We start from the raw sequence: 25,478 nt of genomic DNA, 5'->3' as shown, positions 1-25,478 counted from the left end.
GAATAATTAACTGGCAATATGTTCGAGCACAAAGGCCGGGCCTTGACAGCCCTAACAGCTTAACCTTTGCCCTGCCATTTAATTACGCCACGAGTGCCTAGCACTTTGTATTATTTAGTGAAAGTTTTCAGCCTAAAGAATATCCTACACTTATCAAATGGTAAAATATTCAAGCAATGTATAAAATATTCAAAGAACTGTAATCAGAAACCTACTGAGTTACTCTTTAATCTAGAAGAATTATTACCAAGTATCCACCTAAATTCGAGCTTTTGGGCCTTGTTTTATGAGTGTATCTCGTTTGGCGAGCACTTGCTGAAAATAATTATAATTATTTTTTATTGCCAGCGGCATTCGCTGCCTTGTGGTTAATTAATTGCGGTCACTTTGCTCTCTTTTTCCCAGTCCGCTGAAATCTTTACGGTCGTGCCATCGCTTAACGGCCATTAAGCCTTTTTTCTGGCTGGTCGGGGTTTTGTTCTTATGAGGTTGCTTTTTTACACCGCACACTTTTTGTCCTACGCTCCGTTTGATTTTATTTTCTATGCCAGCCGTGCGTAATTAATGTTAAGTTTTTGCAGCACATAACTCAAAGGATGCGGAGAGATGATGTTCTAATAAGAATTTAAGCAGCATTTCCCCTCTTTTACGACAACAGCGACAATTAGGTACTGTCTTCGTCCTTAAATTCGGATGAGACTGTGTCAAATTTCACGCATTCCTAATGAGTTGCCACGTTGGCGCGACGCCATAAATGCGAAAATGCGACGTCTCCACTTTCCAACCGCCCCCATCCTCCCGTGGGCAGGGGGCGTGGCAGCGTTGCGTGTTGTCATGCAAGAAAATAGTCGTCGAGCTGCACATTTTACAAAGCGGTAATGAGCGTCTGGTGCGCTCAGGGGTTTTGTGCCCATATCCATATCAAGTTGATTTGGCTGGAGCTTTATTGCTGTGCAGTGGAAGAACAATCTCCTTTACGTTAAAAATATAAAAATAATTTATACCTAGTAATTTCTTTTAAGAATTCAAAGCTATAGACTATAAAGAAATTTGTATAGATTTATTTTTATAGATTTTATATTTTAGAAAATCTTATCTAGGTGCGAGAATACTGGCGGACAATTACAATTTTTCTCTCACTGTCGTAATGTGTGATGTGCACACGGCGTATGCGTAATTCCCCCCAATAGCAAACAGGGCGTATGCGTAATATTTGCTAAGCACTCGCACAGTCGTTTGATGTTGACTGTAGCATTTGGTACATTCGGGCGATGGAGTCCGTTGTCCAATAAGTGCCCGGGCAAGCTTTGTGTAATCAGATCTGAAGGAGGAATCAAACGCATTTTGGATTGGACAATATTGGTTCCATAATCCAATCGACCAAATGGTGGCACGCAACTTCTGGGGCATTGTGAAGTGCATGTCCCAGTTTCGGTTTCCGAACTGGAATCATGATCAAATATCCCCACACAATACCGGGCCAATTCCCTTTGGGCCAGGGCACAAACAATGTGAAAGAGAGCGAGACCAGGAGCAAATAAAATTTTCTAATAAATAATTTATGAAACAATAAGCCACAATACCAGCAAATTGGGTGTAAAACCCGGGACCAAACACAATGCCAGGTCATTAGTTGGTGGCAACAGTTGGCCAAAACAGATCACTCGAACAATGCGTGCAGCAGACAATTTCATTTGTTGAGTGAAAACACTTTGATTCGATTTCAATTAAGATGAAAGTCAGGATACAGGCGACAGGATATGGAGAACGACGTGTCAACAGTTTTGTGGCCACGCCGCAGAACGAAGGTGCTTCAGATGAAATCGAGCCATGAAACTTCTGAAGGACTCTTGCTTAGGCTTTTGCTTAGGCTTTGATTAAACGTCAGGTTGCAAGTATCGTCGTGTGCGACCGCAAAGCGAGTGCCACTTGAGGCACATGAGCCTTGCCACGCCCCCTTCTCTACTCCTTGCCACGCCCCACTCCAATGACTCCCGCCTCCCCCCTGGCATTTGAATAATTGAGTTTGCCAGCAGTTTAAACGATTGCCAGCCTTTGTTTGTGCTCTGCGAAAAGCTCAACGTTTGCAGTGGGCGTAGTTTTATTTCATTTCGCCGCGTACGTGTTCCGCATTACGAAAATCCTGAGTACGATTGTAAATGGAAATGGCCATGTCAATGGGAGTGCCATGTGCTGCCCGATTCATTCGATTCACAATCAGAATCAGTGGCGGCAATCTGTTCGACCAGTCCCCACGCATTCCATCCCCCACTTTGGTTTATTTCCAGCAATTAAACCTTTCCAAGGACTTTCGAGGCGGCAGGAAACACGGCCCAAGATCGTGTAGCCGCCACGTAAGCCCGTCTCTGTCAATTAGCCAGCGATGGCGTTGACATCCAGTCCTCCGTCTGCCACTTGCCACTTGGCAGTTCCAAGTCCCGATGTCCTTTTGTCCTGATGACCAGAAGCAAACAGGCAGCGGTCGCTGGTTCATTAAAAATCCAGTTCGGCCAACAATGTCGCCTGTCGTTGTGGCGGCACTGTACCAAAATCTGATATCTACAGAGCAGTGAATTAATTGATGGGATACATACAACACTAAAGGCTGGCAACCTTATAAAATATATAAGATGAAACATCAACTATTTCTAATGGACAACTAGCACTCAAACAAACATTCATTCGATGCCCATTCAAAATAAACTGGCTTAACTCTTTCCATTGAGTGACTTAGTTGAAAAGTTGGAGTTCATAAAATGTATATTTAAAGCAGCTTGCACGTGTCTTTGGATTGTCCTGTCGCTCATTGAAAGTTCCACTGCTCTCGAAAGTTTTCCCCTCCAAACTTTCGCTTGTTCGCCAGGCCAAATTAATTTCCTCCCAGATCGATAAACTATGATTCTTCATAGTTTCAAGTGACACACATACATTTTGTGCAGGCACCTCAAGTAGTCGGAAGATGGAGTGGGTAACTCGGCACTCATCTTATCCTGGCCCGGGTCCTTGCTATCCCCTGAATCCCCTCCACTCCGGAACACGGAGTGTGTTAACAAGCCGGGCAACAAGGCCACCAGAAAGGAATCGGAGGGGCTTGCACTCCGGGCTTGTAATCTGCAGACTCGCCGGGGAAATCCCTCATCGCTTGGCTTTGTTGACAACGCTTCATTCATGCCAGTCATGAGGTCGGTTTCCCAGCTGGTCTCCACTGCTGGTGATTCTGGTGGTTCCAACGATGCCCCCTGCTGTCCGGTTTATTTATGAACTGCGCTGCGATTTCTCAACTGCAATTGGACCTGATGCTGCTCAGGGTGAATTTTTTGTTTGGTGGTATTCCGGCTGAAAGGCTGTTGCGCTTCATTTGGCAGAGGAATTGCTTCTGCCGTATTTTTGCTCCATTTATTTCGGACTGGCCTGCACTTCATTTGTGTCCCATGCACGTTCCGGCATAACAATTCACTTTGACACCCCGTCCGACGTTAGTCCCAATAAATCGCCGGACATTGAAAGTTTGCTGCAGCCCACACACGGAAAAATAACAAAATCTAAATGGGCATCCACTAAGAAAAATGTCGTAGTGATTGAGTCCAAACCTGTTCCCAAGAAGATATTCTTGTTGAGTTAATGTAAAAAGGACCTCATACTATAAGCTACAGTAACTTAAAATGAAGTGAAAATTAATTAATTTAAACCTTTTTTCTTTTTGTGTATTAGTCTCTTCTTATATTTGAGCATTTCAATTTTCATTTTGCTTCGGTTACGGCCTGTTTTTTTTTTTTTTTTCTCCAGCTTTGTTTGCCTGTGCGTGACAATTGCGATGTCCTTGGGTCCGGGGTGCTGCACAGGATCTAAGCGTGTGGGTTATAAATCTTGTTGGACTTTATTTAACGCATGTATTATTTCCAACCAAACGCACACCAGGACACACACACTCTCACTCACACGCATACTTTCAGCGACCTTTAATGCTAATGGCAATCTGATCAGTTTCATTAGCATGCACAGGACGAAGGCTACGCGCCCGAGGGGAGCTCGCTTTTGGCCCGGAGCCCGCCCCGATTCGGAAACTCATTCTCCCAATTTCGCGCTAATTAACTGGGTGCCAACTACAGCCGACCAAGTTGGCTGGAACTTTGCCAGCATCCAGCCTCGTCCTTGCGTCCAGTCGTCCTGCAGCACCTCTCTCTCTCTCACTCGCTCGTCCTGTTGATTTCGGAATGTGTGTGCTCATGTGATTTCATGCTTGTTACCAACACCAACAACGGCCACGAAAAGTTACAATTTATGAGCACATCCTTGCGCGCTAAGCTTGTGTAAGCACGAGAGCCTGTCGTCGCTTGCCCGCCCACTTTTCCACCGAATTTTCCGCGCCCACCTTTCCGCTTTGCCTCCGCCTCTCTACCTCCAATTGCTGAGCAAACACTTGTAACACTTTGCCTTACATCTTCCTCCGAAAATCGTCCGAAACTCGTCCTGATTTCGCTTCGCGGAATGCATGTCCTGTCGCTGGCATTTTGACAGCTTCAAGCGGCAACTAATTTTCATTTCCCCAAAATACAATTTAAAACTTCGTCCGCCATCCGCCAGCTCATTTGGCGAGTTGCGAAGACGAGTATTTCATTGGGCGTAAACACATTCCCCATGTCGGCATCTATCTCGAATGACTTTTTATGAACTTTTCAAGTGCTCGCACAATGGCCAAAAAAAAAAAGGTATAGTAGCCGTTGTCAACGAACTGCATTCTGTGTGAATGACTTGGCCAAAGTTTGCAACTTCAAACTTGATCGGCATCCCTCGCTTTTAATCCGTTGTCCTGGGAACATCAATGGGAATTGGGAATTGCAAATGCCATTGCACTGGCTTATCCATACATATAGATAAATAGTATATATCCCCAGACCGATGCAGCTGAAATCGAGCGTATAGCTCGACAATTGAATTGCTATGTGGGTCATTTCATTTAATAATTCCATTTTCACAGTTCTCTCGGTTCACCCTTTGTTTGCAGTGCAGCCCAGCTGCAGTGAACGCCCGATAAGCTGGCCAAAGCATTGTTATTGCACTGCTTGATGGCGAGGATCTAGAGCAGCTTATCAGGCAGCCAAAGAGCTTAGCACAGCAGCCAAATAGAAGAGATAAGATAAAAAAAAGTATATAGTTCCACTTTAATAGCATTGAAAAAATAAATATATGATTATCTATAAAATAGAATTATATGAGTACGAAGTAATTTGCATGTCAGTTTGTTGTTTAAACATGACATAATGTTTTATACTAGGTGTAAGACTAGTAATGGTGATATGCCAGAAAGGAATTTCAGCCTTTATTACTCCAGCTGCAGACTGTCTCAAACAGTCTCATTGAAAGTCACTTTCGGGCGTTAACTTTAAGGCTTCGTTGGCTAACCCACTTAGCAGGGCCAACATATTATGCAGGTCAATGGAAGAGGGACGTTTGCATGCCAGGCGACACATTATTTCCGCCTTATAAACTTTTGCCGCTCGACTTTTTACCACTTTTCCGCATGTGCGTGTGTGTGCGAGTTGGCTTGTGGGCTGGCTGCAGGGGAGCGGGGAAACCCAAAACACTGTTGATGGTTATCGTAGGGAAATTTATGGAGCCCGGCTAAGTACGGTGTAAGCCGAGCGGACCATTACACGTCCGTGAGTTGAGCACTTTAAGCGCCGCGTGCAACTTTCTCCCACTGCCAAATGACTAATTATAATTTTCCGCCTCTTTCTCGGTTTATTTTCCATGCTTTTCCGCCAAAAGGAGCAGCTGCAGCCGTTTGTGAGTTATGGCCAAAGTTAATTAAAAGCCAAGTGCGCAACTAGAGCTACACATAAATCAATCTCTATCGAGAGCTGGCGCAACATGCAGAACTGGAATGCCAATATACCCCTGTCAATGCCTATTTACATGGCCAGTGAAAAATGGCCATCAGAGGAGAGAGTAAACAATACCTGGCCAAGAGGAACGAAAACAATCCAAATCGAAATGACTTAAAGCGGCTTACCAGCGGCCAGCAGAACAAAGCGAACATAGCGTATATAACGTATACGCACCGTACAACACGGCGGATGCATGATTAATTGCACTTTAAGTACAGAAGCGAAACGAACGGGAAACGCATTTTCAACCAAGGAAAGGGCCAGTAAAAAGAACCTTCAAAATGTTGCCAACAAATGTGATGTCATTCATGAAAAAGGTAAGTGACACTTCGATATTTAATGAATATATAAATCACATAGCCAGCCAGCATTGTTGTCACTGGCAGAAGCTCGTAATTTATGCTTAATTTCATTTTCATTCGCCAGTTGTGATTCTTTAATTATTATTCCCCGATGATAATGAGTAGCAAATGAAATGCAATAAAAGCGGAATTTCAATTCATTTGCCTTCTGCCCACGAAGTGCGCACTTAAATGTAAATCGTTAAGAACTTCTTTGCGCATTCTCCATAGCCAATTAATGGAATATATTTAAGGAATTCGTCCATTTTATAATTTTCAATATTCCGAGGAATTGCATAACGTAACACGGCTGCAGGTTGAAGTTCATGCATTAGAAATCGCCTAAGACCTTCTCAAACAGGCTTCAAAAACAAACGCCTGTCGGAAGGGCAAACAAAACTTTTTAATTAAAAAGCCCTTTAAATGCTTTGCCCGCCCGACTGATTTTCCCTTTTGTCTATGATCCCAAAAAATATCAAAAATTCACAAAAAATAAACGCAAACGGACTGGCAACAATCGAAGTGGTTCAATTATCCTGCGAAGCACCTGCCCCGAGTTGGTGTCCCTTTTTTTAATGCGGAAATTGTTTTCGGGATCGGGCAGGCAAGGGGAAAATAAGGAATAAAATTATACATGGGCGTGTGAAGCCAAAAATAACACAAAAATAAAAGGGAAGGGAGGGGAAAAGCAAAGAAAAGAAGAGAAAAGCCCTCGAAGAGTGTAAATTCCGTAGAAATTCCGGTTTGGCAGAAAATACTTTGCAAAGTTAATAAAAACCAAGTTGGAAATGAAAGGCTGGGGAAATGCCGGCCGACAAGCAAATGCCAGCCAACTAAATGCTGCAGATTTTTGTGTTTTCGCCAAGTTTGATTAGACCAAATGAAGCACGAAATCAAAGCGGCCCAACTTCCAAGCCAAAGGAACCCATCTCAAGACAATGATGAGCCGTTGACAGTCCGTTAGCAAGTCTGTTGGCAAAAGGGCTTTGGCAAAGTTTTTCTATTTGCCATTCAAATGCCTAACAACCAGTCGGGCCATTCCGTTCTGGAATTTGGCGACAAATGCGCAGGGACCGCAGGACATCAAAGGACACTGCGGGGCACTAGACCGTGAGTGCAGAGCACGGCAGTTTATTTGCAGCAATTTCCTTAATAGTCAGCCCGCTGTAAAGTTCCCAGGCCACTGCCGCACTTGGCTCGTTACCCATTTGCTTGCGGTGGCCCCTAGACTCGCCTGTGGACAGATCCTGGCCAGGCCATCCCATTCCGGCCATTCCATTCCATCCTGACCACACGTGTCCCAGACGGTTGCCCCTTGCTGTCAGTGTGCTGCACTTTATTGTGCCTGGGTGCAGGCCATAAACAGCAACAGGCGGCAGGCAGCTGCAACTTGCAACAGGCAACACGGAGCCTTGAGCCCAATGACAAGCACGTGCCTGCCCCACAAACTATTTGCTACACATAGGGAAAAGATAAGTTCTGCTTCGAATGGTGTACCAAATAAACTGATGATTATCAGTTTTATCGTTTGTATTCAAAACACATACATTTTGCATCAGACTTCAGCTATTTAATGAAATATATTGGAGGAGAAACTAGTTAGAGGTGTTCATTAGTTGGCTGCAACAATTAATAATTAAATATAAAGTCGCTGGTAATTTTCTTGCTTATTAACTTGGTTGCAATTAGAAAACTTGTTGCACCTGAATAAAGTTTTTTTTGAGCTCTCAAACTATATATAACTGCTCCAAACTTTTAAAAACAGTCGTTGTGAGCAGATACAAGCAGTTTTGTAAGCTCTTTTGAATTCATTGAATTGGATAATTCATATTGTATACATTCCGTGTACAAAATTAGTATTCCCAATTAATATTATATCCAATTTGAAACTAGATTCAGAAAATTCGCAACGTGTCCTCACCATTTGTGCAAGACATTCGTTATAAACTTGTGCGCAACTTTTAAGTGGCAAAGTATTTGCTCGCAGCTTTCGTTTCATTTGCTATTGATTTCCATTCCGACTGCAAGGATGTCTGTCCTGGCGGAATGCAAGCGCATTCATTCACGGCTGACAAGGCGCAACTTTCTCCCTGCTGTCGACCAACTTTCTCCTCATCTCTTTTCCCATTGACTGCTGTTTTATGTAGCATACTTTGCGGCCATAAAGGGCGCACATATTGCGCGCCATATTATTGTTGTGTCGGGGAAAAGCGAGTGGAAAAGCGTCGGAAAATGCGAGGGAGGGCGTGGAAAGGAGGCAACAGCAGCTCTTAAACGTCAACACATAATTTTCGGCACTAAACATGAAACTATTTGCGGCTTCGGGCCATAAGACCCAGACCGGGCCAGACGGAGCAAAAAATCATAATAAATGACAAAATTAACACGGCAATAATTGTGCGAGGAGCTGTGGGAGGAGCTGAAACCATGAGGAATGCCGAGTAGTTTACCCGTGCGCAAGAAAAATGGCGTCAGACACCTGAGCACATAAATTAAGTGGGGTTTCCGGGCTGCAGGTGGGATCTGGGCAGGAAGACCGCCGAGCAAACAACTATACATTACACTAAGATTTCATGGGCTTCCCGGCAAAGTTGGCAGGCAAAATGTAGGGAGAAAGGAGCCCATAAATCCGCAGCATGAATATTACCAGGCCGACATCAAATGACATCATCAAAAATGTAGCCCGGGCTGAGCACAAAGCGGCCATAATCTGACACTAGATGCCGCTTAGTTCCCGCCAGAGTAGGATCCTGACCCCCCGGGCAACCCACTCCCCGCAAAGCCCGCTCTTAACCCTCTAAAGCCCCCACCCGCCCACAAAGGTAGGCAACCGAAAGCGCTGCAGCCAAAGCACTTAGCGTAATTTGCGCTGTGCGAACGAGATGGCTGCACTATATGGATCGTCCTTAATGCATAGGAAAAAATATTATAATCTATTGTAGTACTTAATCCCGACGTTGGATTATATATTAAACAGACAGTGTAACATGGTATCACAGTTAAAGTAATTAGTTCCAGGCATAACGTTCTGAGTAACCGACTCTAATTCAAAGATTTAGACTTTGGGATAGAAGTTTTCCTGGCTAAGAGCAGTGCCACCATTTGTTTTCTGTGTACTCAACTGTGCGGCTGTTTGTTCCGGTTTCGTTGGCGCTTTGGCAAATAGAAAATTTCCACTTCATAAAATGCTGACAGAGCAGAGCAGCACTTATGTTTTCGGGGCTCGGCTGGTCGGCCAGTCGCCTCCAATTGTTATCCTCCTGCCCGGAACACTGAAACACACACACAAAGACGGCTAAGCCCGGTGAAGCCCCCTTCTTACAGGCTGTGTGCATTAAAAAGAATGACGGCAATTTTTGAAAGACTCTCCGGCTGGTGGATGCCGCCTTTGGTGCCCCGTTGTTTAATCAAAAATTACTTGCCACACTTTACGATTTCTTGGCAATTTGTTGCGCTTCAGACGCCTCCAGCGGAACACAGAAAAAATCAAATAAAACGCAGCGCGTTACTTTCACCTGCGTGCCCGTGATGACTGCGCAAAAAATCAGAGAAAATCTGAGGAACATCAGGGTAATAACCCTGCTCACAGGGAAAACTGCTCCCTGGCTGGAAATTTGATGATTATATTCTTCTAGTTTAGTTAAGCTGAGGGTATGAAAATGATCACTCACGCTAAGCTTAAGAGACAGGCATGGGATGTACAGCTCTGACTTCATCCGCCAGATACCAAAAAAGGAATTTTTTGAAAGTCCCATAAAAAATGAGGCAAACCCTTAAATATTCATTAGTTAATTTCTCATAACATGGCAAAAAATCGCCGCACAGCGAAAACAATCAGTGTTTTATGCAGCTTAAAATCAGAACTAACGAGCCCTATCACTTAGCTTTTGATTTTAAAAAATAATTTTTTGGGCAATTTTTCCATTTTTTGCAAGGGGTTACATCATCATTTTTTACGAAAATTCGCAAAAATTTGACATTTCAAAGTGTGAATTGCATTTGATTGCCATGATAATTACGAGTTCAACGATGTAGGACATTCTATTTTTGGATTAATACTTTTATTACTATAGATAAAATACTGATTATTTTTCGCCCGAAAATGGACATAGAAGTTTTTAGCATAATTTGAATTTTTAGGTAGGATTTTTTTTTCATAAATTGGCAAAAAAATTTTCACAGAGCACAATCAATGACTTGTTTGTTCAGATAATAATCACAGCTAACAAACCCTATAACTTAGCAGCTATTTATAAAAAAATATTTCTTTAAAAATTTTTTTATTTTTTTTGCATATTTTTTTCAAAAAAATTGACCAACATATTTTTTTTAAGTTTGACTGCAAATACATTTAAAATTCATTTACGAGCACAAAAAGGCCAAAAAAATATCGATTTTACGTGGTATTTTATATATATATACTACTAATAAAAATAATATGATTTTTAAACCAAATGTTTTAACTGGTATAGGTAGGAAACCTGGTTTTGTAATACACGCCAATAATCCCGTCATTTTGCTTCGCGTTTTACGTTCCTGGCAAACCAAGACCGAAATAAAGATTTACGGCTGCAGGAAATCAAACCCACAGCGCGATACGCCAATATTTATCCACATTTTCTTAGCCCCGCGCGCTGACCTCTCACCTTTCCGCTTTTCCTCTCCTGTTTTCCGCAGATGGTGGCCACCGACGAGCAGACCAGCGAACGGCAGCAGCATGCAGCGGACTCGGGAGGAGGGGCCTCCCAAACGGGGGCCCTGAACAAGATGAAGGCTACGATTTCCTCCTCGCTGCTCACCGTCACAGATAAAGGTAAGCATGATTGTAGTTGTGGATGTAGATGTGTAGATGTGTGGATATAGGTGTGTGTGCGGTGTTTTCTGGGCGGTTATCCTTGCCGTAAGTGCATGCGAATTTATGGCATGAATTTTCATACAAGTGCCCGTAAAGCTGCTTGCTAAACTTTGAGCAAACTTTGTGTGTGTTTTTGCGAGAGCACGTAAGTCGCAGCAATGAGCATTCGGCGGCTAACGGTGCGTATACGCAATATATTTGCAGCTCACGCTCGTTTGCATCGCATATTGAATAATGTAAGGGGTCAGCGGATGCTGCATGCCAAGTCATCGCCATTCACACTGTCATTGTTATGGAGTCCATAAACGCTGCGACAAAGTCAATAAAATCGGTGACTTCTGTTTTTAGCACCACCCAAGCCACAGCTGAGTTCAAAGTAATAGCAGTAGTTCACTACGGACGATGCCAAGACTATAAATTCTTATTGGCTTCTATATATTGATTAATAAGCGCAGAGCAAACACCATTGTATACGCAGTGCTAAAAGCGTGAAGAAATGCGTTGGAATAATGTTGAAACTACTATTATCTTGAGCACTGGTGTATTTATTTAGCAGCGGGAAACATGAGAATGTTGTGTTGACTTTTGTGTTATTTTTATCACAATTTAGTTGGCCACCAGCTAAGCGAAAGCTGTGGCTTGTTGATTTTATTGCCGAGCCATTCGATTTATTAGAACGAAATGAAATCTTATTTCACGACGTTTATTTAGCAGGATCGTAAAAGAACGAGACAGATTTGTGCACATAATTTGGGCAAATATTTTGGCACTCGAGTTCCCTTCGACTCCCCAAAGGATGCAGCTCAGCGAGAGTGCTCTCCAGCCAGTTGGCAAGCTTCCAGATTTTTGTGGCCAACCACAGTGAGGAGCTGACACATAATTTAAAAGCAGAAAAACTTGCAAATACTTTAATAGTTGCGCAGTTCTTTTATCTTTCCTGCCACCTAAGTGCTCCCTTGAGCAGGTAAAATCGCTTTTTGAAACAAAAAGGGAAAAGGTTTTTCCTCGCCGGTTTCTCTCTCTCTCTAGCATTGTTTTATATTTACCATGCCACTTTTACGGCTGAAAATGTCAAGCGTGACTTGCCAAAAGGTGAAAAAGCACGAGGTGCAACTGTGCGTATGAGCAATGCCAGGCGCACAACAAAAGCCCGCCTTTGTCCTTGTCTCCTGACTGTGACTAATGCACCGCGACTTTTTCCGGGCCGCATAAACTTTTCGCCATTTTCTCAAGGGTGCAATATATATAAAACACACACGGTGTATAAGCATATAATCATATAAATGTGTGCCAGTTCTGGCGAAAGGCTTCACTTCTTCAGGTAGTTCCGCTGCACAAAAAAAAACGCACTCGGAATAAAAAATTAAACGTTGCATAAGTGATTTTATGTAATTTAGGAGAGTGCTTTAGTAAGCTTTCTGTCTTTTACTCTACACCAAACGTGCATGCTCGGATCTTTGTTTTATATTGATTAAATAGGTATTTCATTAAATGATGTGCATATATTAGTCAGTAGTTCTAGTTCAGTTCGAGAAATAAACTACAGCAATGTTTAGCAGTGGGAAATTATCCGATTTAGCTGCCATTAACACTACATCCTTTCCGAGCATCGCGTTTAATGAGTAACGAAGGCTGTCCAAAAATTTCCGTTTTATCCGATTATTGTTATATTTATTGCATTTGCCTGCCTGTCGCTTGCCCAATTAGCAGACCAAACAAATTATGTGCGCTGAAAACAAATTAAGCATAGAACAGAGTGTGCGGCTTCGGGTAAAACACACACTGCATTTGGGTCAGTCCACAGACTATAGTGCATGCAATCAGCGGAAAATCAACAAGTTTCCATTGGACAAGGGGCTGCATTCACTGGTTGGTTGCTCGGTTGCCTCAGTAATTGATTACATAGCCCGTCCGCTTTTCCTCTGTCTCTTTTCCAGTTAATAAAATGTCGCCACGCCCCTCGCTGGTGCCGACGGATGCGGATACCAGCGGCAGTTACGGCTCGCCCAGCTATCAAAGCCAGCAGCAGCAGCAGCAGCAGGAGTACGGCAGCAGTCTGAATAACAACAATAACAACAGCACCGGCGGCGGCACGGCGACAGCGGGCGGCGGAGGAGGAGGGGCGGCGGCCAAACAGGAGCCAGGAAGAAGGGCCGGAGCCTGCCGGGTGTGTCTGAAGTCCTTCAAGCCGGACGACTACCACAAGACGTGCTTCGAGTGCCAGCAGCGAGTGTGCGAGGACTGCGCCAGCTACAGCAAGCTGGACGAGCACGAGGATGCGGTAAGTTGCCAAGTTGCCAGTCTACCAGGCTGCCAGTCAGCAGCAGGATGAGGGTGCGGCCATGGGCTGGCCAGGATGCACCTTCCGGGCCACTAGGCAATGCGCCATGGTCGCGCGGTTCTCGCGGCAGAAATAAACACTGCTTGCCGCGGCACTTCATTAATAAGAAATTAGTCGAGGGTCGCAGAGGGGAAATATTTGCAGCCATGGAAATATCCTTTTAACATAGAAATTAAATATGCAGTAGTAGTACTTTTAAAAGTTAGACGATGCAATTCCGTTCGGCATAGCCGAAAAAATCAGTGAAGTTCAGGACTAGCTGCTAAAAATGTCTATCATTTTTAACATATGCTTAAATTCTAGGATTATTTAATTACAACTTTTAACCTGTCACTATAAAGGTTTTTTTTTTGTTTTTGAAAATTCAAAGCTTTAACTTGTTTTTTTGCTGTGTTAATGACCGCGGGGGGTGGTTACCAGCGATGGGAGGTGGGAGTCAGTGCACATAAATTAGATTACTGGCGCTGCAAAAGGGGTTCGGTAACAATGGCCAACTGGGCTTAACTGCGGCCTATTCATCGCGGGACATTAACAAGATAAAGGCCGAATTAACGAGATTAAATGGCATCGCCGGCAGCGGGTAGCTGCCCTCCTCTGCTGCACTCCTCCTGCTCCTTGCGCTGCTCCTTGTCCTGTCGCTCCGACATCCTATCAACACTTGCCGCATAATGATCATTGATAACCACCACCATGCAACATTGTCTTCACCCGAACTTGTGGTAATTTGTCAAGAAGCCACGCCAACGCCCTGAACATAAAATTTAACGTTTGTCTGTCAACCTGGCCACTTTGGCTAATTGAAATTGATGTTCATGGGCGTTGACTACAGCACACAACCAGCCCACAACCGCCTGTCATACCCACCCAGTGTAATTATGGGTATTCTGATGGAGCGGACGGAGGTGGAGTCGGTTGCTGTGTATTGTGGTCCCATCCCTGGACGCATGGAGGCTTCCCAGCTGAAATAATCATTTAGAGCATACCACACTGGCCACTTGCCAGGCATTCGATTGCTCATGAACTCCAGATATGGTCGATGCCAAATGGGAATTTGATTTCAGTCACTAGGAGGAAAACGCAAAGTAGATAACTATGAGTGCGCTGTTCAAACTAAACCGAAATGAAAATCTCTAAAATTTGTGGTGAAACCGTAGTCATAGCCTCTATTGATTTCCATGGCAGTCTAAATTCAGAACATATATCCTTAAGTGCTGATTATTTTGAATATATTTCCGAGAGTGCTGATTATTAAGCAATGTGGTATGGCTTATTTGCCGCTTCATGCTCGACTTCCTGCTCAGAGCTCAGCTCTCGCATCAAAATCGATTTCCGCATGCCTTTGCATACGCGATGAACGCAAAAGAAATCTTAAATTTTCATAAGCGTGCAGCGTGCTTGGCTGCTCTTTGCTGACGTTGCTGTGGCAGCTAGGAAATAACTTTTCAGTCGATTTCTCGACGGGATCATGAACTGGCAGCCACACTGCACCATCGCCGTGTAATTACAGAGCACGCAACTGGGGAGCACAGAGGCAATAAACCAGAACCGGGCTCTAGTTGCAGCTGTGGCGTACAGTGCAGCCCATGAGCATATGTGCACGGGAAATAATCACTTTCAGAATCGGTATATAAAAGAAAAACATTGTTTTAAATCCCGTATATTCATTATAAAACACTATTTAAAAAACTGTCTGAACTGTATCATATCATTCTTACACTCTACCGCACTTTTGGTGATTTCAAACTTATAGAGATTTCAGTTTCATACCGACACATGCGAATGTTTTCAGCTGAGTCCCTGTTTACGCACCACAAATACAAACAATTTTGATTGCCTTTAAACCGAATTGTTGACAGTTTTCGGTGGTTTTTCTCCGTGCACTGACTTAATTACAATGGCGGCAGCTTCCGCCAGGGCAGCCATTGAAAGTGGGAGGAAAAAAAGGTCGGAAATGGGTAGGAAAGCACGAAAAGGACGTGGCTGCCACACATGACGATTGAAGCCGCCGGGCAAAATGAATCAGCAGCCAGGTGGAAATGTAACGAGCATTGTGCGGGCGTGCCGCGGAAAAAGGAAGTGGAAAATGCAGCGAGGCGGACTTGAGGGGATGCCGATGCAGGCGCACCTGTGTCCCCCATTTTCCGTGCGGATGCACTGGGGCAGGAGCAAAAGCGGGAGCGCCTGGAAGCAGGTTTTTTGTGCAACGCGCTACACGCCGGCGGGTGGGCGAAAAGTTTTGTTCTGAAAGTAATTAATATTTATTCTCGCTGGCCAGCATAATGGGTTTTCTTGAGCCCTCGCCGACCACTAATAAATAGTAGAGGACGCCGTGTGGGTCCGCAAATAGATTCCAACGCTAAGCTGGAAATTTTTAATTAGCACAGCGTGCACTCCCTGCCGCGTTGCCACAGCAATGGAAATTGATTTTCCGCCCTCTCGAATCCGCAGACCATGTGGCGCTGCAGCGTGTGCCGCCGGAAAATGGCCTCGCGTGTGTGCATTCCGCAGGACTCGACGGACTCGATGCTGGACGTCCCGGTGCTGGAGGCACTGCAGCGGCGCCACTCGGACGCCAAGCTGGGCAGCAGCACGCAGACCCTGGCCCCCAGCAATGGAGCAGCCCTTGCCCCGCCGCGAAGTCCCGAACTGCGACGCCACTCGGATGTTTCGCCAGCCTCGCTCAAGGAGTTGGAGCGGGTAAGTTTAAATTTGGTACCTAGGGATCGTAAAACATAAGGAAGTTTCGTACTCATAAAAGGATACTCAAGTTTTCCACTAGAGATGGAGTCTTTTACTAAGCCCGCCTTTTAATTAAACCCCATTTAAAATGTATTTTAGCAACTGAAAGGCGGCCGCAGCATGGCACCCAGTCGCTCCAACAGTCCGCCGAGGGGCGAGGGCCCAGATGGACAACCCCCCTTCGGTGCGCCCCTGTCGCGCATGCAGTCGCGAAGGGGGTCGCGGGTGGCCCGGCAGCACAGCTATGATGACGACATGAAGACCGGACCCGTGGGCGGCAGCATGGGCGGTGGTGGTCCGGCGCTGGGTTTGGGTGCGGATGGAGCGGGTCTGGGCATTCCGGCCATGCCACGCAGGTAGGAGGTTGCTTTTAAGGGGTCAACGGAGCCAGATTGACCCGCAATTTCCCCCAACAGGAAGTCCGCCTATGATGTGTTTGCCCCCGGGCTGACGCAAGGTGGTGCCACTCCTGCCACGCAGCTGCAGAGGTCGCCCGGCGAGGGCGGCATCATGCCGCCCATCCAGCTGCCCGGATCCAGGCGACCCTCGTTCCGGGTGCCACATCCCTCGGAGGACATCCAGAACGACGACTCGCCAGGCTCGCCGGATAAGGGCAGCCCCGTCCTGACCGTCGACGATGACCGGCGGATGCGGCGACGTGGATCGCAGTTGTAAGTGTACCACTACCTTAAAATTCAGTTGGACTTCAGAAACTTTGTTGAAATTGTTTTTTTTCTTTATATATATAACTTAATTTGTGGAAATTTAAGAGCATATCCAATATTACTCCATATTTCAGACCCGATATAGCGATGCTGCAGAATCGTGGTGCCCTGCCTGCGGTTCCGCCCTCCTCGATTCCGCCGCCCATGGCTTCATTTACGGGCCCCAATCTGGAGGATTTGGAGGCGCCGCGACGGCAAACATCAATGGACGGCGAGGCCATACGGATCGTAATTCACGACGTGGATTCGGGGCCGATTTGTGCATCTAAGCGGCGCATCATTCTGCGCCGGGATCCCACGGACAAGGCGCACCGCAGTGAGTACCGAGCTTAGGGACTAAGACACCAGGCAGCGAAGCTCCAGGCTTAGCTTAATGTGTTCCTGAAATGGCGTGAGGGTGTGTGTCAGTGCACTGGAAACAAATCGGGGATAGAAGCGGTGATTTCCGCAGATACAGATAAAAATTGTGTACCATTTCTTTTCATTAAAACTATAAGGTAAGATTGAGAATTCTGTCGATGTGTGAAGGGAACGGAGTACGGCTTGTTTGTCCGTGCCATCCGGCAACGGTTGATGTCCTGCCCTTGGAACCGCACCGGAAATGGGCGAGTAAACAGGACTCATTACGACGTTTGGTTATGCTAATTCGCCGGAGCAGCGGTGAAGTCGGTTGTGGGTATCGCCGGGTATCTGTGTGGGTACCTTAATTCCCCCAGCAAAGTGCAGGAGCTACGGAGCGTCGGGTTTGGGACGGCCAGGATAATGTGGTTTGGTCCCCGTGGGCCTTAATGAAACCCAAAGCGGAAGCAGACTGGTAGCAGATTAAGCAACTGAGCGGATTTCATCGACATAAAGGCACCGAGAGCTCCGGATTCCGAGTTACGAGCTTTCAGTTTCCAGTTGCAGCAGCAAGGACACCCAACACACACACACACATGTACACATACAAAGGACATTTAGCTGTTCGGCATTGTTGGCCAATGTCATTTGGGTATGTGTGTGTGTGTAGGTGGGGCCGGGGTTTTTATTTCCTCGCTTTGTTTCCCACTTCCTGTCGATGTATTTTAATTATATGCATTTTTGTTGCATTCCTCAAGGGGCCAGTCAGCCAGGATAGCAGGCCAAATGAATTTTTAATTATCGACAGCGGACTCGGAGCATAAAAATCAATACGAAGAGGTACGTGAGCATGGGCATTAGGATTCAACGCCAATTTAAATGGGGCATTTCCCCCCCCACCCAATCGAATGGGAAATAGGAATAGGAATGGAAAACTTCACGCCTGCTGGCCATAAATAATAATGCCCCCGAATGTTTGGCATATGCATGCATGCATGGCTGGCTCTCTTTTGGCCAGTTCATGAACACATGCGGCAAAAAATGGCCAACATCCTGGCCAGAAGGCCAGAGGTGAACGAGAAAGGCACACTTTTCTCCTCGACACTTAAATGCACTCTCGCCAAGGGCAAAGCCAATTTTCAGATTTCAAGCTGGTAACTAGAAAACAAGGTCTTACTCTTTATAATTAATATTCGCAGAAATTCCAATAAACGACTCTCATGATATTGGCTGGATTTTTTTTGATGAACCCAACTATGAAGAAACTACTTAAAATAGCTCTCAAAGCCACTAATAATTCTCTTAGCGTTCGTGGCATTTGGTAGGATCTTGTGGAGAGCTCTTAACGAGCGCCTATAATCCCAATAAATAACTGGCCGCCCTGCAGGTTTTTACCCCATTTTTCCCAACGGTTAGCCACCTGTGCGACGTGCGCTTGCTAATATAAAATTTCAATTTGCATATCATAAAAAAAATGTCAATACCCAACAAATACGCACAGGAACCTGCAGTGCAGGCGAATGGAATGTATTCTATACCACAGGCGATATCGTGAGTTAAGCCCGCTCTCAAGGGGCTTGTCTATATATCTATATATCCATGCACACATATATACTAGTATATCCATGCCAGTAGTGGCTGCTTAGCTCGGCATATTTGATATGCAGCGAAGCAAGTGGAATTTTAATGTGCTAAACCATTTTCTTGGTTGCTGCTGCTGGTCTTTGTTGTACAACACACCTGCACGGCTATCCGTATCCTCGTCCTTATCCACGTCCTTGTGCCTGACAGAGGCTGCGTCTCCTTAGCCACAGCGCACACATATACCCACACATGGCTTGTGGTTGTGGCAGCTGTGCTGCAATTTCGTCTTGATGTATTGACTGAGCTGAATGCCTTGTAATTTCAGCTCTGCTCCCAGAAACATGCTACACTTTTTGCGTTAACATTCGCAGGTGCGCACGCAGGTGAGCGTAATTAGCCGCTGCACTCGCATGGCTAATTAGGCATCCGATGGCGATGTGTAATTCAATCGTATCCAGGCAGCATTTCGGCGAGCTCTTCAATTATGCAGAGCTCCAAATGTTCCGATAGCAACTGTTAATCGCGATGGGGGTTCTGGCCAGGTGAGAACAGGGGACAGGTGTAGCGGGAAATGGCGCCCTAACACGCCTAATGAAATTTAATGCAGTCTCAAGAGCCACACACACACCCATTTATTGGGGCGAATCACGAACCTCCGGCTTTGGCATTGCGTGCTCGCTTTCCCCAGCTACAGGTGGGTGGCCAAGTGCCACGCCTCCTTTTGGCCCACATCGTACAACTGTTCGCTTGGCTGCCCTTCATAGTTATCCGCCTCACAAGTCACTCAAAACGAGTCATTTCCATCTATGCTACACGAAGAAAAACCTAAAAGCATCCTTTGTGAATAACATATAGACATTTGAAAGACCTCTGCCTGCTCAGATCCTTAGATACTTTTCAATGCAGAATGCTAGAAGCTCGACCTTAAGAAGCGAATGAGATCAGCTAACTACATGATTCAATCGAAGGGTGTTGGCATTTTTCCTGGCTGCTGCCAAAGGATGCTCATCGCCTTAAAATGGTTTATTAGCTTAACCCACTGAAGTCCTGATAGCCAGGACATGCGAGTAGTATCCTTGCTCGTCGCTTGCTCTGCTAGTTTAATTAAGAGACAATTTTTATAGCAGCTGATAGAAGCCACTAAATCGCTTACGCTCATGACTCCATGACTCGCTTTCCCGGACAGCACAAGGATGCTGGGCTCCAGCGAGGGATTCGAGGGACTCGAAGGATGCAGGCAGGTGTGCATCGATTAAGTCGTTCGATGTGTGTCAGCTAAAAGTTTGCTCACTTAATGCCATTACGGGGATGTGGAACATGTGTCTGCCAGGCAGAGAGGATGCAAGGACATGGCACAAATTAAAAAGTTGCCAAAGAAACGCAGGGGAGAAACTTTAAAGGCACAGCTTAGGGATAGTTTTCCAATTAAAGTGGCTTAGGCCAGTTAAAGGCTACCGGCCTTCAAAGTGAATCCTGTGTGCCTAAATAATGACCTACATACAAATGTTGATTCAATTTGCCAGCATGTTTACGGCTCTTGGCTAACAAAGGAAACGGATACCCAAAATAGGAATAAAACCCTGCAACCCCTCCGACCCGCTGCCCATAAACAACACACCTTTGTGTGGCTGTGCTGGGCGGCTTATTAAATCCCAATGATGGCCACATAAAAAATCGTTGGCCATCCGGCAAACAAATTGTATCATAAAAGTCTGGCCCGGCCAGGAATGGCAAATAAGCACGAAAAAGGCCAGCGGACAGTGGGCAGCGGGACAATGAGACAAAGGACATGCAATACGGCCAAAACAAGGACCTTACCTCCACTCATGATTTTTATGGCCAAAACGAATCGAAAATTTCACTCAGCTCCATGTTAAGTGCGGGCTTAAAGGCAAATGGCAGCACTCAGAGAGAAACTTACTCAAACATACTTAAATCAGCACTTGATTCTATTTTCAAGATAAATATTAGACTTTTGTATCATAGAGATGAAGTGGTTCTTTAGATCACAGCATTGTAAGTCTTGTTTTACTAAATTAAAGTGAAGTATTAACAAAAATGCGTTACTTTTTTCTTTTTTTTAAGTGCATCAATCGCGATATATCCGAAAACCGTGGCGTCATCTAATAATTTGGGCCTTTTCCCCACTGTCAGCAAAAGGATTTGCGTTTTATTTATATCGTTTTTATTGCAGTCTTAAGGCGAGGGTCGGAAAAAAAGTTTTGATTAAAAGACACTCAACAAACAGCGGGCTGTAAGAAAATGTCGCTTTATCCTAATTGGGTATCAATGCGCCTGAATCAACAGCGATGGCGGATGCGCAACATTTTATTGCATACTGGCCAAGTTTGCCGCCATTTCCTGCGCAAAACTTGGACCTGCCATGCTGTCCTTCCGGCTCCCTTCGTCCTTTATCCTTCGCCCTTCTTCCAGATCCCTGGAGATCTCACCTTGGAGACACAATTTCATTGTCATCGCTGCTCCGGTGGCTGGTTAACTTTCCTGGCCATTGTCTGCAGCCCGTCCTACGGCGACGGAAATCCGCTTTTCCAAGTTTTCGGTGCACAAATTGTTGAAATTAGTTTTCTGCGCCAAATGATAAGTGCTTGAAACTGAACTGCAGGCCCCGAAATTGCAATTAAATTAATTAAATTGTTTGGATTCGGCAAACGAAATCTTTTCAGTTGCCGAAGCCATTTTGTGAAACTCATATATTGAGGTTGAAGTACAGAACTAAAGGGATAACTAACTTTTCAGCGGAAATGTTTAAGTCGCTTTAAGCTAAATCTGCAGCCAACTTTAAAGCAGTTTGCTCACTTAAATTGTTATAAATGTCCGCGGGGTCAAGTTTAAGTTGGGGAATAAATTTGTGTCAAATTTGGGAGAAAGAAAAATACTGGAAAATCCACAGAAGCGCAGATTCATCTGCACAGCAAAACTCGCTGACTTGGCAAAAAGAGAACTTAGCAGACAAACACAAACAGGGCGGGCGACATGGCGTATACGCAACGTGGGCATGGCTGGGTTTTTCGGCTCGGTTTGCGACTTTTGTGGCACTGCAAAGTGCAAATGAAATCAACGCAAATTGTTGCCACATGCCCGAAATTTGTATCTGTATCTGCGAGAACGTGCCTAGTCGCAGACCCCGATTTTGGGGCCAGTTCAAGAGCCTAACTATTGATTATTCCGTCCTCCTGGCCTCTTCGCCTAATCGCTCAGCGCGTCAGCCAGGCTCTTATTAAATCTGACATTGTCTACTCCCGCAGCACGTGGCTTTGGAATGCGCGTCGTCGGCGGAAAAACAGGAGCCGATGGCCGTCTCTTCGCCTACGTTGTGTGGACCGTTCCAGGAGGAGCGGCCGAGAAGAATGGCCTGCAGCAGGGCGACAAGGTGAGTGTGGGCTGCGGGTGGTGTTTTGGCCAGCATGCCATGATTGGTAATGACTGAAAGGGTGGCAAAGTGCGGCCAACCGCGTTGAGCACTCGGCCAGATGGCAGTCCCAAATTAATAGCACATGATTGATGATTTTCGACACGAGATACTGGAAGTACACAGTAAATAAAAAGACAATCTTTTATTACATTTTCACAATCAATTCTCTAAGTAGGAAAGGATAAAGTAACTAAGGCCTCATTGTATTACCTCCATCAATAGATACTCGAGTGGAATGGAATGTCGCTGATCGACAGGAGTTTCGAGGAGGTGTGCTCCATCATGGACCGAACCGGGGACGTCGTGGAGCTGCTGGTGGAGCATGCCACGGACTTCCGGATGTGCGATCTCTTCGATGAGAACCTGCCACCCGGCAATGCCGGTGGTCAAAGCGGACCTCGGAGATCCGGAGACGGTCCCGTCGGACTGGGCCTCATAGCGGGTAAGTGTCGTCAATGGAACCCAGTTGATTATCCTGTATATAATGTACCCAGCAATTCAATATATTTATGTATATGTACCCTGCAAGTAAACATTCACATAATTTTCATTTGTTGCTCTCGTTTCTTGTTACTTCTTATCGCGACAAACGTTTACCAAAAAACAGAACCCGAAACCACCACAGACAAATCACCAGCATCGCCAACTAGACGGAAATTACCAAAAACTCCGGTATAAAACTATTTCGTTATACTCAGTTGTGTAAGAGAATCCAAGCTGCGGAAGCAGTCGAGGAAGTGAACATACTATATATTATTGATTTAGAGATACTACCGCCTAATGAGAACACACCGAGCTATGAGCAGCAAGCCAAACCCAACTAAAACTGAAACTGAAACTAAAACTTAAGCCATATGCATACGATATTAAGTAGCTATTAAACGCAGCTTAAGCATTGGCAGCAGTTTTTTCACACGATTTCAGCTTTCACAAAGTGCTCACGAAATGAATTGAACTCTTCGTACTTGATTGCAGCTTCCATGCTATATAATATATATATATATATATAAATACTCGTAAACTCACCTTTTCTAGTCACTGATTCAACGATTTCCTTTGACCTTTTCGTTTTGGTACACATTCATACCCGATATTTACAGTAGCTAACCGAGTAATATACATCCTGATTTCTGTGTTTCCCCTGTTTTGATTTCGATTTGGATTTGAGTTTTACTTTTGAATTCTACTACAGTTTATGATTACTAACCATGCGAAATGGCTAAATGTGTTCATTGCTATTCTTGTCATATAACCACCAGATGTACTTACATATATTTATTTTTCGGTGTTGGTAGAACTTAGTGATTTCGAGAAACTACAAATATATTACTAACATGCCCAACTAACGTATGTAGACGGTTAAATAGCCACTAAGCGATTTACTGATAGGAGTGGATAGTCGAGCTAGCTCAAAGAATTTGATGCCGATACAGTCCGTATCGAGTTGTTTTCATTTCCAAGTCTGTTTTTCCTTGGTTCAGCCTTCTTCTTCGCGGGCAATCCAATTGCCCCGAGATCACAGTAAGAACAAAGCACCAACAATAGGGTTTTAAGATATTAAAGTTTAACGTAACATTCGTGTCTATGATATCTCGGCCCTACGCTGTAGTGTAGTTAATTAGATTTCCAATACTTCTGATGTAGTTAATTAAGTTTCAAAACGCAATCGGTCATTTTATCTTTATTTGGTTTTTATTCAGCAAGTGTACAATCCAGATCTATTCCTGACTTATGACTGATCTTAGTGTGGTCTACAGGCAGATCTCTTGTGACAGCCAAGTGCTGACACTAGCAAATTCTGCAATATGTATGTATGAAGTCCATACTCGATAACCAATGGGAGTCGAGTGCGACCCCTAAAGGCGTACATGCTGAATTCGCATATTTAGGATTAGGGTGTACGTAAAGATCTACTAGGGTGGTCCTAAGGAATTAGGGTGGTCCTAAGTTTACTTATTAGTTGACTTATTATTATGATTCATATTATAATTATTATTAATATTATTATTATTATTGTTATTATGTTCGTATATACTACATCTCCCTCCTTTTGAAAAATAACGTAATAACATGAAGTTATTTTCAAGTATATAATAATAATAATTTTTTTTTTTTTTGTAATATGTATATTAATATTTGAAATGAATGATTAAAGAGATATTAAAAAAAAAATATATATATTTTCATTTTATTTTGCAAAGTAAAAGTTTTTTATTATAATGTTTTTATTAGTTTTTTATTTGTGGTTGGCCAACCAAGCAAAATGTATTATGAATTAAAAATTTTTAACCTATCTTTATGGACTATCTGTTTTTTATTTTTATTTCCTATAATTGTAATGTTGTCATTATCTCCTATTTCTGAAACTAAATATGGTCCTAAATAATTATTGTCAAGTTTATGACCCGTTTCGTTTTTAAGTAATATCTTATCTCCTATCTTTAATTCAAAGTTACTAATATTTCTATCATATTTTATCTTTCTATCGGCTTTTGCCTTGTCTAACATATTTTTAGCTCTTCTATATGCTATTTCTAATCGTAGCTTAACTTCCTTTGAATAGTCATCCATGTTGTAAATAGGATCTATTCTGTCTATCCTGTTAAAATCTATGAACTGTCTGGGTAATCTTCCAAATACTAATTCATATGGACAATATTCATGAACTACCGATGGTGTTGTATTGAAACAATAAGTAAAATATTGTATCCATATATCCCAATCGGTTTTGTCAACAGATATATATGAGCGAACATACTCGTTGAAAGTTCTGTGACTTCGTTCTATTGTTCCTAATGTCTGGTGATGGTGTGCTGTTGAAGTAATTTTTTTTATCTTCATATATTTGCACAGGTCGTCTATAATTTGGTTTTTATATTCCGTTCCCATGTCCGTTATGATTGTTTTCATTGGACCGTACTTTAGAATACAATTTTCGAATATAGCCTTAGCAACTGATTTTGCACTTTTATTTGGAATAGGTACCGTTACCAAATATTTTGTTAAATCGCAAATGATAGTAACAGCATACTCATTTCCGTTTTCTGATCTTGGCAGTGGACCAATGGTATCTATCACAACTATATCAAATGCTGTTGCTGGCGTTTCTGTTATTGTCAACGGTGTTTTAGTATGTTTGGTTGTCTTTGCTTGTTGGCATTTTAAACATGTTTTAACATATTTACTTATTGCCTTTGTCATTTGTGGCCAATAATAATAATTTTTTATTTTCC

The 25,478-nt window shown here is 44.0% G+C and overlaps 1 protein-coding gene and 1 long non-coding RNA gene across 3 annotated transcripts in view; one reads left to right on the top strand and one right to left on the bottom strand.

Moving 5' to 3' along the window:
- The window catches only part of LOC117139709 (regulating synaptic membrane exocytosis protein 1), a 63,683-nt gene that overhangs the window by 15,925 nt on the left and 22,280 nt on the right, over nucleotides 1-25,478 (top strand). For both annotated transcript variants that reach the window (XM_033302225.1, XM_033302226.1), the window contains exons 3-12: nucleotides 5,770-6,205; nucleotides 10,907-11,042; nucleotides 13,022-13,365; nucleotides 15,874-16,122; nucleotides 16,264-16,520; nucleotides 16,581-16,835; nucleotides 16,964-17,205; nucleotides 22,079-22,203; nucleotides 22,468-22,687; nucleotides 22,853-22,917. In XM_033302225.1, the coding sequence (XP_033158116.1) occupies nucleotides 6,170-6,205; nucleotides 10,907-11,042; nucleotides 13,022-13,365; nucleotides 15,874-16,122; nucleotides 16,264-16,520; nucleotides 16,581-16,835; nucleotides 16,964-17,205; nucleotides 22,079-22,203; nucleotides 22,468-22,687; nucleotides 22,853-22,917 (1,929 nt within the window). In that variant the 5' untranslated portion in view covers nucleotides 5,770-6,169. The remainder of the gene's footprint in view (nucleotides 1-5,769; nucleotides 6,206-10,906; nucleotides 11,043-13,021; nucleotides 13,366-15,873; nucleotides 16,123-16,263; nucleotides 16,521-16,580; nucleotides 16,836-16,963; nucleotides 17,206-22,078; nucleotides 22,204-22,467; nucleotides 22,688-22,852; nucleotides 22,918-25,478) is intronic.
- On the bottom strand, nucleotides 22,687-24,161 carry LOC117139715. Its single transcript, XR_004459376.1, has 3 exons — nucleotides 23,515-24,161; nucleotides 23,272-23,386; nucleotides 22,687-22,767 (listed from the first exon to the last, which is right to left on the bottom strand). It is a non-coding gene; the product is annotated as an uncharacterized LOC117139715 (long non-coding RNA).

Source organism: Drosophila mauritiana, chromosome 3L (genome assembly GCF_004382145.1).
Source record: "Drosophila mauritiana strain mau12 chromosome 3L, ASM438214v1, whole genome shotgun sequence".
NCBI lineage: Eukaryota > Metazoa > Arthropoda > Insecta > Diptera > Drosophilidae > Drosophila > Drosophila mauritiana.
Note: the sequence above shows the minus strand (reverse complement) of the source record. Positions and strands in the feature narration are given on the sequence as shown.